The sequence below is a fragment of the Stomoxys calcitrans genome, chromosome 3 (genome assembly GCF_963082655.1).
Source record: "Stomoxys calcitrans chromosome 3, idStoCalc2.1, whole genome shotgun sequence".
Classification (NCBI taxonomy): Eukaryota; Metazoa; Arthropoda; class Insecta; order Diptera; family Muscidae; genus Stomoxys; species Stomoxys calcitrans.
This window is the reverse complement of record NC_081554.1, coordinates 150,622,329-150,641,353: the sequence shown is the minus strand read 5'-3', so window position 1 is coordinate 150,641,353 and position 19,025 is coordinate 150,622,329. Positions and strand designations below refer to the sequence as shown.

General features: G+C 37.9%; 2 protein-coding genes across 2 annotated transcripts; one reads left to right on the top strand and one right to left on the bottom strand.

Moving 5' to 3' along the window:
• The first annotated feature begins 11,171 nt into the window (after window positions 1-11,171).
• On the top strand, window positions 11,172-14,144 carry LOC106080885 (ubiquitin carboxyl-terminal hydrolase 14). The gene is made up of 6 exons (XM_013242489.2): window positions 11,172-11,377; window positions 11,453-11,628; window positions 11,705-11,809; window positions 11,873-12,273; window positions 13,146-13,368; window positions 13,441-14,144. The coding sequence occupies exons 1-6, from the start codon at window positions 11,362-11,364 to the stop codon at window positions 13,999-14,001; spliced, it is 1,482 nt and encodes a 493-aa protein (XP_013097943.1). The 5' UTR covers window positions 11,172-11,361; the 3' UTR covers window positions 14,002-14,144.
• Window positions 14,145-16,914: 2,770 nt separating this feature from the next.
• Window positions 16,915-18,754, bottom strand: LOC106080906 (probable 26S proteasome non-ATPase regulatory subunit 3). The gene is made up of 2 exons (XM_013242510.2): window positions 18,466-18,754; window positions 16,915-18,398 (listed from the first exon to the last, which is right to left on the bottom strand). Exons 1-2 carry the CDS (start codon window positions 18,621-18,623, stop codon window positions 17,081-17,083), a joined length of 1,476 nt encoding a protein of 491 aa, XP_013097964.1. The 5' UTR covers window positions 18,624-18,754; the 3' UTR covers window positions 16,915-17,080.
• Between the last annotated feature and the right edge of the window lie 271 nt (window positions 18,755-19,025).

The window sequence follows — 19,025 nt, the reverse complement described above, 5'->3', positions numbered from 1 at the left end:
TGTTTGCCGACTATGAAAAATTGGAGCTCAAATGAAGGGTATTTGGGAGTAGACCATGAATCTGACATCAACATTCGGGACCAACTGTCTAGGGAACAGTTGGTCCCCACCATAACAACCCCCAAGTAGGACGTATTTGCTCACCAAGACAATTTGGGTCTTCAAGACAGTGGAGCTCGATATTCATAGTTTTTAGGGCCCATACCCTAAACCGGATATATTGGGTTGCCCAAAAAGTAATTGCGGATTTTTTAAAAGAAAGTAAATGCATTTTTAATAAAACTTAGAATGAACTTTAATCAAATACACTTTTTTACACTTTTTTTCTAAAGCAAGCTAAAAGTAACAGCTCATAACTGACAGAAGAAAGAATGCAATTACAGAGTCACAAGCCGTTGAAAAAATTTGTCAACGCCGACTATATGAAAAATCCGCAATTACTTTTTGGGCAACCCAATTTTTGCTGACTTTTCCAATAAGGGGGTTAAGTGAATGGTATTTGAGATTTGAAAACGAATTTGATATCCAATTTTGAGGCCAATGGCAATATGGGGTTCAAATATATGAGAGCACGTTGCTGATATAGTTTCAGGGCTTAGTGATTGGGGGACCACCCCACTCCCCAAAACACCCCTAAATCGGGCATATTTACCTACCATGTCAATGTGGGGCTTGAATGAAAGGAATTTTGGGGTATAGCAAGAGTTGTTACCCACTTTTGGGACCAATTTTCTGGGGATCTACCCCTTTCCCAAAATACCCCACAGCAATTTTTTTCTGACCATCGTAATATGTTGCTCAAATAAAGGTATGTGGGAGTAGAATACGAATGTGATATTCAAATGTAGGACCATGTATTTTAGGCATCACCCCTTCCTTAAAATAATTGGCCATCCCAATATGTGGCTCAAATGAAAGGTATTTGAGATTAGAAAACGAATTTGATAAACAATCTTGGGGCCACATTGTTAAACTGTTTATCAAGCGATATGCTATTTTCGTACCATGGTATTTCACTAAAACCTCTTTAATTGTCGAAAATAAAAATTGCAAGGAAAATTTTGTTCCAAACAAAGTAAAAGAAGGCGCAGCGGAGCGGGCCTTCGGTCCAGGTAGCATAAAAATAATTTTTTCTTTGTTTGTTTGTCGATTTCTTTGTTTGTGTTCCATATAGTCTCAAAAACGCCTGAACCGATTTTCTTGAAATTTTCACAGATGGTGCATTATGGACCCGTGGTGAAAATTATCCCCCTTATCCTAATTTTCAAAAAAAAACAGATATCGTAGATGGGTAGGGCGATATAAGCGTAATTTTGTTTACACACTTACACCAACCGAAAAACAAAAATTTGGGGTGGGGTGCCTAGGAGCGCCGCCCAACCCCAAAACCCGCCAAACGGATTTTTAGACCAATCACTACAATATGGGAATAAAATTAAAGGCCTTTGGGAGTAGAAACGAATCCGATATCCAATTGTGGGACTTAGTGTTTCGTGGGTCAGCCCATCCCCAAAAAAACCCTCAAATCTGACATATTTACAGACCATGACAATATGGATCTTAAATGACAGATATTTGGGAGTAGAGCACGAAAATGACTTTCATTTTTGGGAACAAATATCTAGGGCTCAAAATTTTTCTGACCATTGCAGTATGGGGTTTAAATAAGAGGCATTGAGGGTAGAAAAATCCACAGGAAAATTGGAATACATTTTCAAATGAAATTAGGTAGAAATTTCCACATTTAGAGAACTCCTTTCCGACTTAGCATTATCGGGGCAGCGGAGCGGGACGGACTCAGCTAGTAGGCTATATAACCAACCCCATAGACCCCTAAAATAGGTTTATTGGACTCAAATGAAAGGTAATCGGGAGTAGATGGCGAATATGATCAGGAAGGAGAAATAGGCTTTATAAATTATTTTTGGGGGCGGACCCTCCCCCGTTATCCAAAACACCACTCAAAATCAAAAGTGGACCTATCGTGACAATATGGGTATTAAATGAAAGGTATTGGAAAATAGAATACGAATATAGTATTGAAATTTGGGTTTAAGTACCCATCGGGACGCCCCAACCCCTTAATTCCCCCCAAACACACATATTGGACGTTCATGTCAATATGGGCCTCACATGAAAGGTATTCGGGAGTAGATTACTAATCTGATATACAAAATCAGATCGATCTGGCATACAAAATCAGATCGTGGTCACCCTTCCCCCAATGGGCATATAACCCATCATGACTATATGGAACTCGGTTTTTTTGTTTGTTCCGTAGAATCAAAAACGGCTGAACCGATTTGCTTAAAATTTTCACTGATTATGTAAGTTTGTCTGGAAGAAAACATAGGCTATATAATTTCTAAATATCGGATGGGGGCGGTCCCTCCCCCTTACCCCAACAAAGCCATCCAAAACTCAAGGTCGACCGATAGGCACAATATGGGTTTCAAATGAAAGATATTGGAAACTAGAAAACTTATGTCGTATTAAAATTTGAGTCCAAGTACCCAGCGAGCATCCCCAACCCAAAAACTCCTCTAAACAGATATATACGACGTTCATGTCAATATGGCCCTCAAATAAAACGTATTCGACAAAAATTAGGTCCAAGTAATGGAAGGTCGCCGCACCGCCAAGTACCCCCAAATGGGCATATTAGCCGACCATGTTTATATGGGACTCAAATGAAAGGTATTTGTGGAGTAGATTACGAATATGACATTAAAATTTGTGTTCAAGGCTAGGTGGAGCTTTTGCTTCCAAATAAAAGTCGAGTAGGTTGATTGACCCATTATGACAATATGTGACCCAAATGAAAGGTATTTGAGAGTAGAAAACGAATTTGATATTCAATTTTGGAGCCGATTTTTGGGGGTACACCCTAAAGCACCCCCTAAACTGAACTTCATTTCCGATTGTGCAAAATTATGCGCTTGAATTGCGTGGTTTTAACAAATTGCTCATCCCAACAATCAGCCAAATTTGGTCAAATATATATTCCATATTCGTTTTTATTACGCAACACGTGCTGAGATAAATGGTTGCATACCGTAACCAAATATGTAACAATCGTTTTACAAAAAATTTTTTATTGGCATACTTCCGATTTTGGAAAAGTAGTTGATGTCAATACAATGTTAACACAGCCGCCACGATTGCGCAAAAATAGTCCAAAATTTCATTAGCAGCAAAACAAAAGACACTACATCGACCTCAAACACAAAGTCTTTATCCATAACTTATCCAACAAACATTGAAGCAACATTTTAAGGTACGTTTATTATTAGCTTCGATGCAACATTTAATTTTATATGTCAAACGTTGGACATGTCCAGGTGTATTCTAGGATTAAAATTGATCTTTTTTATTCTTTATTTACTTTTACAAACTAACTTTATAAAAATATGCTTGTTTGCTTTTTTATTTGCAGCGCAAACCCAAGGAAGCCCATATAGAGCGGGCAAACTATCGATAATCGCTACATTAGATATTTTCGATAGTTTTAATAATAAATATCGATAGTATCGATACTATCGTTAGTTTCCCATCACCTATATTTCAAACGGAAATGAGAAGTGAAAATCAGGAGACAATTTATATAGAAGTAACATCAACGCACAGACCAAATAAACCAAAGTTAATAAAGCTAGTTGGAAGTCATAAGAGAAATCATTGTACAAAATGTTAGTCTAATCGTATGAAAATTGCGCTCTCTTTAGGCGCAATGTATACTAAAGGATACATTCAGTGTCCGATTGCTTATTTTTGTTTAGTTTTGCAAAATATTTAACTTTTGCTATAGTATATATCGAAAAAATGTCAATCGATATTCAGTCAAATATTAAATATCGATAGTGCCATCGATATTTTGCCAGCTCTACGCCCACAGTGCTGCCAAATGTATCTCAGTAATATCGACAACGTAATCAACTCACTCCCACAATCAGTCGTCATCGTCTTCCCATTATCGTCTAAGCATTTTAGTGAACATCATATGTAGTGAACGATACGATGATACAGGTGGAGGTCGTAAGTACTACGCTCGCTAGAAGAAGTATGCGCCCTAAGAAGAAGTTGAATTACATTATAAGTTGAAGACTATTGCAATACAAGAAAAAAAAACTGTTAAAAATATGTTTTGTTAAATGAACAAAACAATATCTTCGCTCATTCTTTGAGCAGTGACGTACAAAACTCAAAAAATATTTTTTTTTGGAGTTAATGACTTAAACGCCTTACAATTTTGAAACCTTAAAATGCATTTTCTGCAGAATCAATTTGTTGAGTTGTGTCACTCTTTAAAGACTTGAGCTTTATTTACGTTTCTGTAGAAACAAACTCACCTTATTAGAGCAATTGGATATACAAGTTTTGTTGCATGCAAGTCCAATTTTTGCAGATTGTTCACCTGTCTTTGATATGAAAGATGACTTCGGAGCAAAGTCAAAATTTTTATCCTGGAACGAAATAGTGTCATTTACTTCAGTCACTTGGTATTCTCTCTCAGCGCGAGGTTTTTGTCCACCATTTGTCGCAAGTGGTTTTGTCGGCACCGATTTCTATATGTACAATAAAGACCATTTTCTTGAACTGTGACACCAGAGCAGCAACTTCACTGGACTTGGAAGTATGAATTTAACACTTGGAAAGAATTAATTCAAAACCCCACTTACCTTTGCTAATGTTTATGATACTGTCTCCATGATTCCGATTGCTGGATCATTTGCTCGACTTCAGCTATGGCTTTTGTGGCAATGGCAAAGCTTCGGTACTAATGTTGAACTACAGCAGGCATCTTAATATGAAAACCATCAAATCTTATGTGAAAATCATGTTTTTTTTTAATTAATACCATTTTAGCTTTGCCTTTCATTATTGCTCAGCATATTTGTTTACTTTGTAATAATGTATGAAACATATGTTTATTTGATAGTTAACATTGCTGCCAGATATATTTTTACGAAAAAAAGCAGTTTTAATTGCAAAAATCTCTTATGTTTCCAATAGGGCATCTCTGTTTTAATAAGTAAAAAAAACGGATTTCCAAAATTTTTCACATAAAAGAACGTAATACGGACGGTATTACGTTCTTTTATGTGAAAAAATTTTGGAAATCCGTTTACTTTAAAATTATAATAAAAAAAATTAAATTTTATGTTGCCCTATCAGACCCCCCGTACACGATCTTGCTATCTGACTTTAATATGTCATAAATACTCCAAATATTTATTTACATCTCAAAACAAAAAGATCTTTTTTTTTGTATTTTTCACATAACTATGGCACAAAAATAAGCACCTAATGAAAATTTTATACAAATTGGTGTAATTTTTTTTTCAGGTCTAAAATATGTGAAGATTCACATACCCATACCATGCGATTTTTGAATGTAATGAGTTGAGTGACCAACCTAGGGGGCACCGTGAATATAGGCACCCACATTAATGTACGTATATTCAGTGCGGCATTTTTTTGTTCGCCCGATGGTTATTAAACACCAGAATGAGCGAGTGTTAGCTTGAATTGACAATTATTCGGCCGGCTTTATGATACATACATACATACATATATGTATGTGTCTGTACGTGCTGATTGTCTTAACCTAACCTTCATATATGCAATCATGTTGTGGAATTGGCGCTAGGAGTTTTCGGTACTTTGACCAATTGTGGATATTTTGTCCACGCTGTTTTGCACACATCTGCCAAAATTCACCGAATTTTTTAGTGCACGGGTGGAATATACGGGCGTATGTGGATGTGGCAATGATCAATTTGATTTTTTAAATCCACCACTGAAGGATAGGGTCGTTATCATTTTGTCATTCCGTTTGCAACTCATCGAAACATCAATTTCCGACCCTATAAAGTATATATATTCTTGGTCAGCGTAAAAATCTAAGACGTTCTAGCCATATCCTTCCGTCTGTCTGTTGAAATCACGCTACAGTCTTTGAAAATAGAGATATTGAGCTAAAACTTTGCGCAGATTCCTCTTTTGTCCATACGCAGGATAAGTTCGAAAATGGGCTATTTCGGACTATATCTTGATATAGCTCCTATATAGGCCGATCCGCCGATTTAAGGTCTTAGGCTCATAAAAACCACATTTTTTATCCGATTTTTCTGAAATTTGGGACAGTGAGATGCGTTAGGCCGCTCAATAACCTTTTTAATTTGGCCCAGATCGGTCTGAATATGGATATAGCTGCCATACAGAGCGATCTCTCGATTTAAGGTTTTGGGCCCATAAAAGGCGCCTTTATTATTAGATTTCGCCGAAAATTTAAGATATTGAGTTGTGTTAAGGCCCTCGGCATCCTTCTTCAATTTGGCCCAGATCGATTCAGATTTGGATATAGCTGTCATATAGCCCGATCTCTCGATTTAAGGTTTAGGGCCCAAAAAAGGGGCATTTATTGTCCAATGTCGCCAAAATCTGGGACAGTGAGTTGTGTTAGGCCCCTCCATATCTTTCTGCAATATGGCCCAGATCGGTCCAGACTTGGATATAGCTGCCATATAGACCGATCTCGCGATTTTAAAGTTTTGGCCCCATAAAAGGCGCAATTGTAATCAGATTTCGCTGAAATTTGACACCGTGATTTATGTTAGGCTTTTTGACATCGACGTTCGATATGGTTCAGATCGGTCTATATTTGGATTAAGCGACCAAAAAAAAACAACATTTTGTTCTTCAAAACTGAACAATGACTTGTACTTATTAGTCCGTGCCGTATTCGATCCAAATCGGACCATATTTCAATATAGCTGCTATGGGGGCATAAATTATGCATCCGGATTATAACGAAATATGGTTTACATATATGCCCGGCTGGGCATATGGCCATGTTTTTATTGCTTTTGACTCCTTTTTATACCCATTTGTAACACCTCGAAATATTCGTCTAAGACCCCATAAAATATATATACGTGTATTCTTGATTGTCTTGACATTCTGAGTCGATCTAACAATATCAGTCTGTTTAAATCACGATAGCAGTTGAACGTGTAAAGCTAGCCGCTGGAAATTGTGCACAGATACTTAATATTAATGTAGGTCGTTTAGGATTGCAAATGGTATAGATCAGATTTAGGTATAGATCCCATATAACCGATCTCTCGATTTGACTTATTGAGTCTTTACTAGTCACAATTTTCATCCGATTTGGCTGAAATTTTGCATGTGATGCTCTGTTATATCAATCGATCTATAAACCGATAAAGCTCCCATATAAAAAGATCTATCGATTTGGTATCTGGAGCCCCTATAAGCCGCAATTTTTTTCCGATTTGGCGGAAATTTTGCATTTAGTGTTCCATTATGACTTCCAACAACTGTGCCAATACGGTCCGAATCGGTCTATTACCTGATACAACTTCCATATAAACCTATCTCCCAATTTGATTTCTCGAGCCTGAAATTTTGCATATGATGTTCCGTTAAGACTTTCAGCAACTGTGCCAAGTACGGTTCGAATCGGTCTATTACGTGATATGGCGCCCATATAAACCTATCTCCCGATTTGAATTCTTGAGCCCTTACAAGCCGCAGTTTTTGTCCGATTTGGCGAACATTTTGCATGTAGTGTTCTGTTATGACTTCCAACAACTGTGCCAAGTACGTCCCGAATCGGTCTATTACCTGATATAGCTCCCATATAAACCGGTCTCCCGATTTGACTTCTTGAGCCCTCACAAGCCGCAATTTTTGTTCGATTTGGCTGAAATTTTGCACGCTGTGTTCTGTTACGACTTCCAACAAATTTGCCAAATACGGTCCAAATTAGTCCATAACCTGATATAGCTTCTATAAAGCGGTCTAATTATCATCCTTGTTCGGTTCCTAGAAGGTTCAATTTTTTCTGGTTTGACGGAAAGTTTGTATGTAGAATAAAATTATGACCTTCAACTAATTTTATTTTGTATAAATTTTTAGCAGAATCCATGGTGGTGCACTCATAGAAATAAGTTTGCTGATAATAGCAAACACTGTCTGCTGAATATTAATACTGCAATTTCAGAATAGCAGGCTTTCTCTCGAAAGAGAAACAAACAAAATTGTTATTTAATAATATTTGCCCTAACAGGCAAAAAACTTTCGGAACAATTTCGGCAGAGCCCGGCGTTGGCCCGTGGGCATAAGAATATATGTAAGATTGAGTGTTGTTGGCCATCTCTCATCTTGGCAGTGACATAGGAAATGCTTCAACTTCTCATCATCTTCCCCACATGCCCTACAGAGGCTATCACTTGCCGCATCGATTTTGCAGATGGGTCCTGTTACGATACCGAAAGCTTTACAGACCACCTGCTTACTTCATTCGGGTAAACCAAGTTTGTTGACGGCAATCCTCTGGCCTTCACTACCAAATTGTCTACTTTTTCCTTCCCCCTTACTCCGCTATGGGCCAGCACCCAAAAGATACGGATAGAGACACTCTTAGAGAAGGCGTTAATCTCCTTCTTATACTCCAAGACTGTTCATGACTTTATTGCCCTTATTAACTTAATAAAAGTATTTACAATGCACTTCGCTTTCCATTCGTAGTCATACCCAAATTATGGAAAACATTTATTTATTTTAAATGTGCGTTATTATCCTATCGTTTGACGCGTTTTTACCACTTTTTCTAGCCATTTAAGATACATATTTATCTGCCGCAAAAATCCATGGTTGCTTGTAGTTTTATTTTTATTTACCTTCGCTTTCTTTGTCGCATGAATGTCTAAAATAGAAACAAGAAAAGCAAAAGACATTTTGTTGAAGTAACTATAAAATAATTTAAATAGAACTTACCTCATGGATATTTTTCCGCTGCTTTGAATATTTATTTGCTGCAAAAAACCATGGTTGCTCGTGGTTTTAATTGTATCAACCGGAGTTTTGTTTTGCCGCGTAGAATATATAACATGAAAACAAAAAACACCAACTTATTCAGGAAGCTAAAAAATATATAAATAGAATTTACCAAAATTAAGTTTTCAGCTTTTAGTTTTAGTCGATGCATCAGAAATCTTGAAAAAGTTTGATGTTTTTTGATAAAAAGTTTATTTTAGCTGCTAGCGCAATTTTCGGTAAAGGTTGGTATTCTATTCTGCTTTCGGAATAATCGCGAAAATCTTTAATTATTTCGCGAGCGGAATTTGACAGTTACGTTTGTTTTTATTTTCATACCAATAGGCGTATTTTATCTGCACTTATGGTTTTATTATTTTTTCGCAAGTAAATAAAATAACAGGAATATAAAACGAACCATTGAATCCAATAACACAATTTTTTGCCATTTTCCTCACTATAAACAGAGTACTACTTTTCACCTATTTTCCTCCAATGTTTCGCCAACGTTTTCTTTTATATGGAGTTTGACAGCATTCCGCCTGAAAAGCTGAACAGAATACTCAGCTTAACGGTATGAAACCGAAAATTTCGCTTAGGATATGTCAATACATTTATTATGGAAACGAAAATTTCGCCAAATGTGTATACTATTTTCGGTTGCAGCCAAGACATTAATGTCTCCACTGGAAAATAGTTGTGTAGACTGCAAGATGGCGTCAAACATCATTATAATTTTGCCCGATTTTTATCATTTTTGGCTAATAAAGTACATCCGTACTGAAATTAAAAAACATTCATTTCCATTTGTAGTTTCAAGCAAAAATTCTCCAATGCGTATTATGTCACCCTGTTAGGGTTGATATTCTATTCTGCTTTCGGAAAAGGCACTGAAATTTGTAATTGTTTCGCGAGCGAAATTTGACAACAATCAAATGTTTTTGTTTCCATACAAAAACAAGTTTCTTTATCTGCACTTATTGTTTTCTCTATTTTATACATTTTTTCTCAAATAAATAAAGATATACGAACCATTGAAACCAATGAAACAAACTAAAATGATGCCGGCAATAGTTTCAAGTGTTGCAACTATGATAGTTTTTTACTATTTTCATCACTATAAACCAAATACTACCTTTTTTATATGGAGTTTGACAACATTCCGCTCGAAAAACTATACAGAATACTCAGCCTAACGCAGAGAAAAATTTTTTTCAGCTGCGTACCTGTAAGCGAAAATTTCGATAACGGTATCGGTAACGAAATAGCCGCTTAGGAATAGAGCTGGCGAACTATCGATAATCGCAACATTCGATTTTTCGATAGTTTTAATAATAAATATCGATAGTATCAATACTATCGTTAATTTCCCATCACCTATATTTCAAACGAAAATGAGAAATATTGGGTTGCCCAAAAAGTAATTGCGGATTTTTCATATAGTCGGCGTTGACAAATTTTTTCACAGCTCGTGACACTGTAACTGCATTCTTTCTTTTATCAGTTATCAGCTGTTATTTTAGCTTGCTTTAGAAAAAAAGTGTAAAAAAGTATGTTTGATTAAAGTTCATTCTAAGTTTTATTAAAAATGGATTTACTTTCTTTTAAAAAATCCGCAATTACTTTTTGGGCAACCCAATAAAAATCAGGAGAATCAATATCAATAAACATAATAAACAATATTGGGTTGCCCAAAAAGTAATTGCGAATTTTTCACATAGTCGGAGTTGACAAAATTTTTCACAGCTTGTGACTCTGTAATTGCATTCTTTCTTCTGTCAGTTATTAGCTGTTACTTTTAGCTTGCTTTAGAAAAAAAAGTGTAAAAAAAGTATATTTGATTAAAGTTCATTCTAAATTTATTAAAAATGCATTCACTTTCTTTTAAAAAATCCGCAATTACTTTTTGGGCAACCCAATAGATATTTATTAAGGGTTAATAAAGTCAGTTGGAAGTAATGAGAGAAATCATTGTACAAAATTTTAGTTTAATCGGATGAAATTGTTGTTTAGTTTAGTGTTCATTGTTGTTTAGTTTAGTAAAAAATTTAATTTTTGCGATAGTATCCATCGGAAAAATATCAATCGAGATTCAATCAAAAAATTAAATATCGATAGTGCCATCGATATTTTGTCAGCTCTACATAGGATACCAATGCATAGCAAAGATTTCGCCAAAGTGCATACAGGCTTTAAAACTGAAAAAATACTCAATGACACCCTGTTATTCCAATGTCACCATGTTATTCAAAGCTTTAAATTCAAAAATCTTTTTTTATAAGTTGACTGTGAGTCCCCCAGTCATCTTTTCCCTTTCCATTCGTTCCTTAGATTGCATTGAATGCCAAAATTAAATGACTTTTAAAAATTTCAATTTTGCCGAGCTTAGGAAGAGAAGATTTTTGCAAACAATAGGAACAAGTATCACTCAGAAAAATAGAATTGCAGAATTGAAAAGTCAAGAAATCTTTAATCATAATCTTAATAATATAAGAATAAATATAATACAGACTAAAAATGCCACAATATAAAGGTGAGTAATAGTCGGCGAATTTGCAAAATCAAGTGGTTACCATTTTATTGCCATTTCCCATTTGTCCTGCAACAGTAAAAGTAAAATGGGGACGAGAAGTCTTTCCTGACATTGAGCTGAACACAGACGAGCAGCCTATACTTTTTAAAGCCCAGTTGTTTGCTTTAACAGGGGTACAGCCTGAAAGGCAAAAGGTTATGTGCAAGGGAGGCATACTAAAGGATGATGAATGGAATTTGCAAGTTAAGGAGGCAAGTCCCAACAAAGATTATATATTGAAAAAAGAGTCATTGACTTTATTGTTGTGGTTGTTGTTTATGCTTGTAGGGTGCCACCATATTGTTACTAGGCACAAAGGAACAAGTGCCCGAAAAGCCAGTGGAACAGGTTAAATTCATTGAAGATATGAACGATGCCGAAATGGCCACTGCGGTAAGAGTTTCCCTTTTGATTTGATCAAGCCATATATGAACTTTCATTACTTTATTTTTGTAGATGGAAGTTCCTGCTGGTCTCACGAATTTAGGTAATACATGTTACATGAATGCCACATTACAGTGCCTACGTGCTGTCCCAGAACTACGTGAGGCTCTTGACTCTTTCCGTGGGGAGAGTGCTGACGCTGATTCTATGCCATTAGCCATCACATCGGCCATGAAATTTTTGTTTAAACAAATGGAGCGTACCGGTAGTACAGTGACACCATTCGTTTTGCTAGGAACTTTACATCGTGCCTTTCCGCAATTTTCACAGACTGGTGAAAATGGAACGTACCGCCAACAAGATGCTAATGAATGTTGGTCAGAGTTATTGAAAATGTTGCAACAAAAATTGCCCTCGTCCAATAAGGCGTTAGGCGATGCAGCTGAAAGTGAGAAACAAGAGAAGAAATACAAGTACGTATAACAACATTCATGATAGTCTTTAAGTATATGTATATAGTTCGGCGGCAGTGGTCGTGCATTGGTAAGCACATCCGCCTATTATGCCACTCATCAATCCCATGGCAGCAGGTTGTACGTACCGGATTGAGTCGATGAAGTCCTTTTCCGGCAAGACTGCCTCTTCAGTGTACAACACGCTGCTGCAACAACAATTTACCACTCATTAATGTGTAAGAAGATTATCTTAAACGGGGTATTCTGTTTTAAATTATGAAAAACTTCAAAAAAAAATAAGTTAATTTACTCATACAACAGAATTCTGCCATTATATTACACAAGGATTAACCCCTTGAGATCCTCCATCGGCAGGGGTTGCCGCCTCAATGTACAACACACTGCTGCAAGAACAATAATGTTTAGTTGTGCCTACTTTTAAGTCATTAGCCTATAAAAAGCATTTTAATGTTTCACAAATTTTACATATATTCACGTGAGAAGCCGAATAGAGTACCAACCCTTAAGCTCTGTTTTTTAATGGGTTTTTTAATCGGCACCCATTTAATGGATGCCACCGTAGCGCAGAGGTTAGCATGTCCGCCTCTGATGCTGAACGCCTGGGTTCGAATCCTGGCGAGACCATCAGAAAAATTTCTCTCCAAAGAGGTGTCGCACTGCGGCACGCCGTTCGGACTCGGCTATAGAAAGGAGGCCCCTTATAATTTAGCTTAAAACTTGAATCGGACTGCACTCATTGTTATGTGGGAAGTTTGCCCCGGTTCATGGGCAAAATATGCAATTTACCCATTTAATGAGTTTTGCCAATTTTATTTGACAATTGACTAAGATTTGATTCACATATAAATTGTATTTATATTTATTTCCAGTTCCTTCATAGAACAATATTTCGGTGGCACATTTGAAGTTAAAATGAGCTGCAGTGAAGCTCCAGATGAAGAGACAAAAACTTCCAAGGAAAACTTCTTGCAATTGAGCTGTTTTATTTCGCCCGAAGTAAAATACATGCATAGCGGTTTAAAATCAAAACTAAATGAGACTTTAGTTAAACATTCTGAAAGCCTAGGCCGAGATGCTAACTACACAAGATCGGTAAGTACTGCAGCAACATACACAAGTTGAATATAATAGACAATCGGCGTTTGTTTTTTTTTATTCCCCCAGTATTTAATAAGTCGTCTGCCTGCCTATTTGACCATACAATTCGTTCGATTCCAATACAAGGGTAAAGAGGGAATTAACGCTAAGGTCTTGAAAGACATTAAATTCCCCCTTGAATTTGATGCTTTTGAATTGTGTACAACCGAATTGCAGAATAAATTGTGCCCTATTCGTTCGAAATTCAAAGAGCTGGAGGACAAGAAATTAGAGAAACAAATAAAAAATCCATTGGAAGGTGCTCAAATGAAGGAGGGTGATGAAAAACCCAAAGTTGAATATGAACCCTATTACTTTGAAGACGATTTGGGTAGCAATAATTCCGGTTACTACACACTCCAAGCTGTGCTTACACACAAAGGTCGCTCTTCAACATCGGGCCATTATGTGGCATGGGTAAAGCATACGGATGATGTGTGGTTTAAATTTGATGACGATGTTGTCTCATCGGTAACAAGTGAGGAAATTTTACGCCTTTCTGGTGGCGGTGATTGGCATTGTGCTTATGTTCTGTTGTACGGACCGAAACTACTGCCAAAAACAACTGAAGCTATGGATAGCACATAAGCAATTGTTTTGAAATAGCACAGAGTAACGAAAAAATAAAATGATTATACAAGCCTACATAACATCTTTATTGTTTATGTATTTGCATTTTAAAATACTTATTTAAATAAAAATATAAAAGAAAAAATGTCTAAATGTCAAAATGTCATTTTTAATAAGGGCGAGTTTGAACGGTTAGTGGTAAAGGCGTTTAAAATACCAGAAAACTTTAACCCAAGGCTAAAGGGAAAATTGAGTATTTGCTTTTTACCGAATACAGCCAATTTAGACACGATGTTGTCATTGTTGTAGCCACATTTTCATGTGGAGGTGGCGGTCCTCGTCAAGCTCCTGTAGGTGAGCAAGCTCGTTCCGGTCGAAGAGGACCGATCGCCGCGGGAATTGGGTGGCCGTTTTTTATTTAGACGCGCCAATAACTCGACTTGTCATATCGAAGCACCATTGGACCTCAGTATTTATGCATGATGCGGTGTGGTGCGGCCTCTCACTGAGACTCCGCTAGATACCGCTGATTGTCCGCGACTGCTGTTGCAGCTACTCCGTATGAAGCATTCCACTATCTGCAACCTGTGGACGCGCCCGGTAGATCACGGCTAAACTCACGTGACAGCGATGAACACCACACAGACCAGACCACAAAGTGCTCACAGCTTTTTGTTTTTTTTTTTCCAGACACAATGTAGAAAATAGATGATAACAAGACTAATTCCTAATGGATTTTTTTTTGCAGAAAACTGCAAACTATGTCACGATGGAAGACTGGCAACAAGGCCATTTCTCCACAAGATCTTCATATACTATGCTTGCGCATGAGCGTACAGTCATCACGAACAATGTGACAGCGCTGAAGGTTTTTCTTCCAAATACTGTATGTTCGCAGTAAGTGATGGATTGTAAAAAATCGCCCACCAGTGCATGCCGTAATATTTACCTGGACGTGGCGATATACGCGTAAATGAGAAAGCAATTGAATATGCTAGAAAGGATTTGGTCTTGACCACGAAAGTTGTGGCCAACTTAACATTCGCACCATTTGTCTAACAATTAAACCTATAAGACAAACTTGCCAAAGGTTTACCGCTGCTGCGAAGGCCCAGGTAAGAAATCTCTGAGTAGTCTAACGGAAGTATTAATTGGGCACTGAGCGATAGCCCTATGGCAGCGCTCATGGAAATCTCGCATAATGATTACTGCAACAGTTTTGTTTATAACATCGAAAACTAACAATGCACATGCGCTGATGTATGCTAAAGCTCTCCGGAGCGCATTTAGATCGTATTATGGATGATGGTGGATGATTTTACGATCATGGCTTTCGAGTCCCACGTTCTTGACAGCTGCAATAGGTTAAACGTCTACCTTGCCGATTAAGCAACTAAGAAAAATTTGTAGATCTCTGCCATCAAATCTTCAGCCGCATAGCTCACTACATGGATAGCGGAAGTTCGCAGGCCGCTTAATATGAAAGCCGATGGAGTAACGATTTCGGCTACCTACTATTCCAAAAAGTCCGCAGAAGAAACAAGTTCGTCAAATCGCACTTAAGGAGCACATAAGAAACCGTTAGACAATTATCCCATTAGTGCAAAAAAATACAGCGACCTGGGGCTGCCGCCTCAGTGTACGTGTTTTGTTCTTTTTTGTCATGGGTGAGGCACATTCGCAGTGCCTGCTCCGTATGCTTCCAGTTCGTTCCGGGATTTAGAACCCCGGACCTTGTTTCTGTCCAATTTGTCAGAACCAAAACTATCATCAGTCGATGTCCGTGAGGTGTACCGGTGCATGGAATGAGTACATTTCCTAGCACCAGATTACTGTAATCTGGCCTTAATCTAGGGGACTTTAATGCGCACCACGCCTTATGGCATTTTTCCCTAGGTAACGACCACAGGTAACAACTCCATGACACCAATCATTTATTTACACCTTATCTGACTGCAGAATCGATATGGACCGCTCCAATTTCAGTAGTGAGATTCTTGGAGCTGGATCTCGAGGCGGTAGGCGGACCAGAATAATCTTAGAATGAATATATCTGTATACTTACAGTGGCTACAGCAACATCTCTATTGCATCACCTTGTCAAGTTGATGTTTTTGTAGCAGTGTATGATACACCGAAGCGGCAGCCCTTGCCGATGAAGAACTACATCGGCTCAATCCGGTACGTATAACTGCCGTACGTACAACTGTCTGCCATGGGATTGTCTAGTAAATGACGTCTATTGGCATGTCGTGATTTCATTGGCATCGGACCGACCATCCAATTTTATTACCTCCGAACGCCAGACGTATATCAATTGGAACAGAGTCGATTGGGATGGTCTCCGAGAATACACCAATCGTAGCTTCAATCTCCTCCAATGGTACGTATTGCAGGGAAGAAATTCCGAGGCACTATTAACTTAGCAGACGCTCACTTTGCACCAGCCGGTCGATTACCCCAAGTGCGGCCCAACTTCCCGGCGAAGGCAATCGTACTCGCAGACGAACGTGATGAGATTCGTATCCCGAAAGTTACAAGGCAAGGAGGAAGCCATTCATTGAAATCTTGGTTTCCGAGCCGATGAACGACTGTCACAATAAGCCGTGGAGCCCAACAAGTTGCAAATGTTCACATCCGCTAATTCAGACAAGATCCCAAAGATATGAGAGTATAAAATGGAACTTCTTTTGCTACCGCAGAGGTTCTATAGCCTATTCTTCCCCGACGTTCTCAGTTTTTGTAGAAGTTACCTGATTTAAAAACATATCACTCTGAAGTATTAGACCAAACCGACCACTGTTTCGATGTAGCCAATACTTGGCTGAAATTTCAGCTTTTTGTTGTTGTAGCCCCATTTGCGTGTGGTGATAGCAATCCTCGTCAACCCATAGGTGAGTAAACTCGTTCCGGTCCAAAGGACCGATCACCGCGGGAACTTTATGACCATTGGTTGTTCAAAGTTTATTTTATACAATTATTATTTTTAGTTTATTTATGGTGATAGGTATAGTGTTAGATTAAAGCACAACTTCTAAGCTACAGAATATGGGCAATGAAAAAATGTTGCAAAGAATTTTAAAGTAAAAACAATAATTTAGAAACCGTCATCTTCATCTTCTGCCATCTCCTTGGCCAATTCCAAGTCTTGTTGTTCGCGTTCTCGGCGTTCCTCAGCACTCTCCAAATCTTTACCATATGACTTTGGTGGATAACGCATAGCCTTAACACTTTGATTGTGCAAATTAAGGCAAAACGATATACGTTCATGGAAGGCCAATTGTGGTTCCCGTGTACTATAGACATCTGTGCTTTCTTTGCTGCGCATATAGTTATTGGCAGGATCTAGGGTGGCCTCAATGACACCGTCTCTAATAGCTTTTGCCACAATAAATTCAGCATCTTCGGGAGAGTCCAACATAAGACGTTTAGCGATATCAGCTGGTGATATGCGTGAATACGACAGACCAATGGATCTAATTGCAGTCTTGATAACATTGTGGCGCAAACGTATAATTAGTGTATAAGTATGATCCTGTTGGAATTTGGGACCAAAATTTTCCACAACTTCGCCAAATCTCTTTAGATTGCCCAAACGTACCGCCTGGGTAAGTTGGAAGTATGGAGCCAAAGACTTTCTTAAAGCGGCTTGCCGGAATACTTGTCGTTCGGGAATGTTACCCAGCAACAATTCGACAACAATAATTAACTTTTGAACAGTTTGCCGGAAACCAACTGCGGCAGTTTGAGGAGCTTTGCGTAAAGCCTGCACCAAATGTTTGTGCGCATCACTGTATTCCAATTTAGCAGCTTTAATGCGACCTAAATAATATAAGAATCGAGCCCATTCGTTGTTATTGGCAGATTCAGGATATACTGATTTCTTCACTAATTTATCTGCCTGATCGTAAAGAGAATAGTGCAGATAATTACGTAATAAACAGTTTAAAAGAACTGCCTGGCCTTCAAAATCGTTGCGCAGAGTAGCAGTTCGTAAACGGGCATGTAAGAAAGGACGAATTGCCTCAAGGTTGTTAGTCAATTCTGCAACGCGCGAATGATAAAAATAGAACTTTGCCAAAATTAAATCTAAACTGCGACGGTTTTGACCTTGTATCTTTGCCAGCAAAGCATCAGAACACGCGGATGCCTTCTCAAGCTCATTGTCATCTATAAGCTTGACCAAAAGCAGCAAATGATAATATGCATCAATTTCTATTATCGGTGCAGTTGTGGCTAGGCGTACTTTTGGGATTTTAGGTTCCTGAGCACCAGCAGCAAGCGCTGGTGCAAAAGCCAACGCAGCTTCACGATCAGCTCCAGCTGGATAGACAATGGTGGATAAAAAGCGTAGAACAATAGCGTTTAGTTTACGTCTGGTACTGGGTAGAGTTCTTAGCACTCTTGCAATAAAGCTGTATAAAAATCAGGAAAAATACATTAAGCACCATATAAATATTTAATAAATCAATTACGACTCACCGGTATTCATTGCTTATGACCGCTTTATCAATTTTTCTTATGTGCTCACGGATTTCCAAAATATGCACGACATCCTGATCTTTTGTTGATGCCGTTGAATCGTCAGTGGGATCAACCTCCATTTCTGTGTCCTTTACGTTGGTTTCTGTTACCGTCATGGTGACTATAATTACTCCTTATGTTGCTTAATTTAATGGTTAAATCAGATATTTCGGCTTTTGTTTTACAAAATTTGCACAATCTACTGTAAAAGTTGTCGAGTAATGCTGTATAGAGTAAGAGATTTGTCAACTAAGTTTGTCCATAAATGGAACGTTGGGTTTTGAAACACAGGGTGTTTATTTTAACATTCAAAAGTGGCACATTAAATTGGTTTTTCCTTCACCTGCGTCGAATTACGCAGCTGCATCGATATTAAAAAAAAGGCATTTTGCACCCCTGCCGAAATTTTCGTTACTGTAAGAAATGCATCTACGTATTTACGTTACCGAAAATTTCGCTTGATGCTGAGATGAAATTTTCTTTACGTAACAAGGTGACATAATGGGCATTGCCGAATT

What these genes read in the sequence shown, in the direction of transcription:
- LOC106080885 (XM_013242489.2), top strand. An exon ending in GGAATTTGCAAGTTAAGGAG is followed by an intron (nt 11,629 to 11,704) that starts GCAAGTCCCAAC and finishes TTATGCTTGTAG; the next exon opens with GGTGCCACCATATTGTTACT. An exon ending in ATGCCGAAATGGCCACTGCG is followed by an intron (nt 11,810 to 11,872) that starts GTAAGAGTTTCC and finishes TTATTTTTGTAG; the next exon opens with ATGGAAGTTCCTGCTGGTCT.
- LOC106080906 (XM_013242510.2), bottom strand. Translation starts at nt 18,623, where the DNA reads ATGACGGTAACAGAAACCAACGTAAAGGACACAGAAATGGAGGTTGAT. An exon ending in GTCATAAGCAATGAATACCG is followed by an intron (nt 18,399 to 18,465) that starts GTGAGTCGTAAT and finishes ATTTTTATACAG; the next exon opens with CTTTATTGCAAGAGTGCTAA.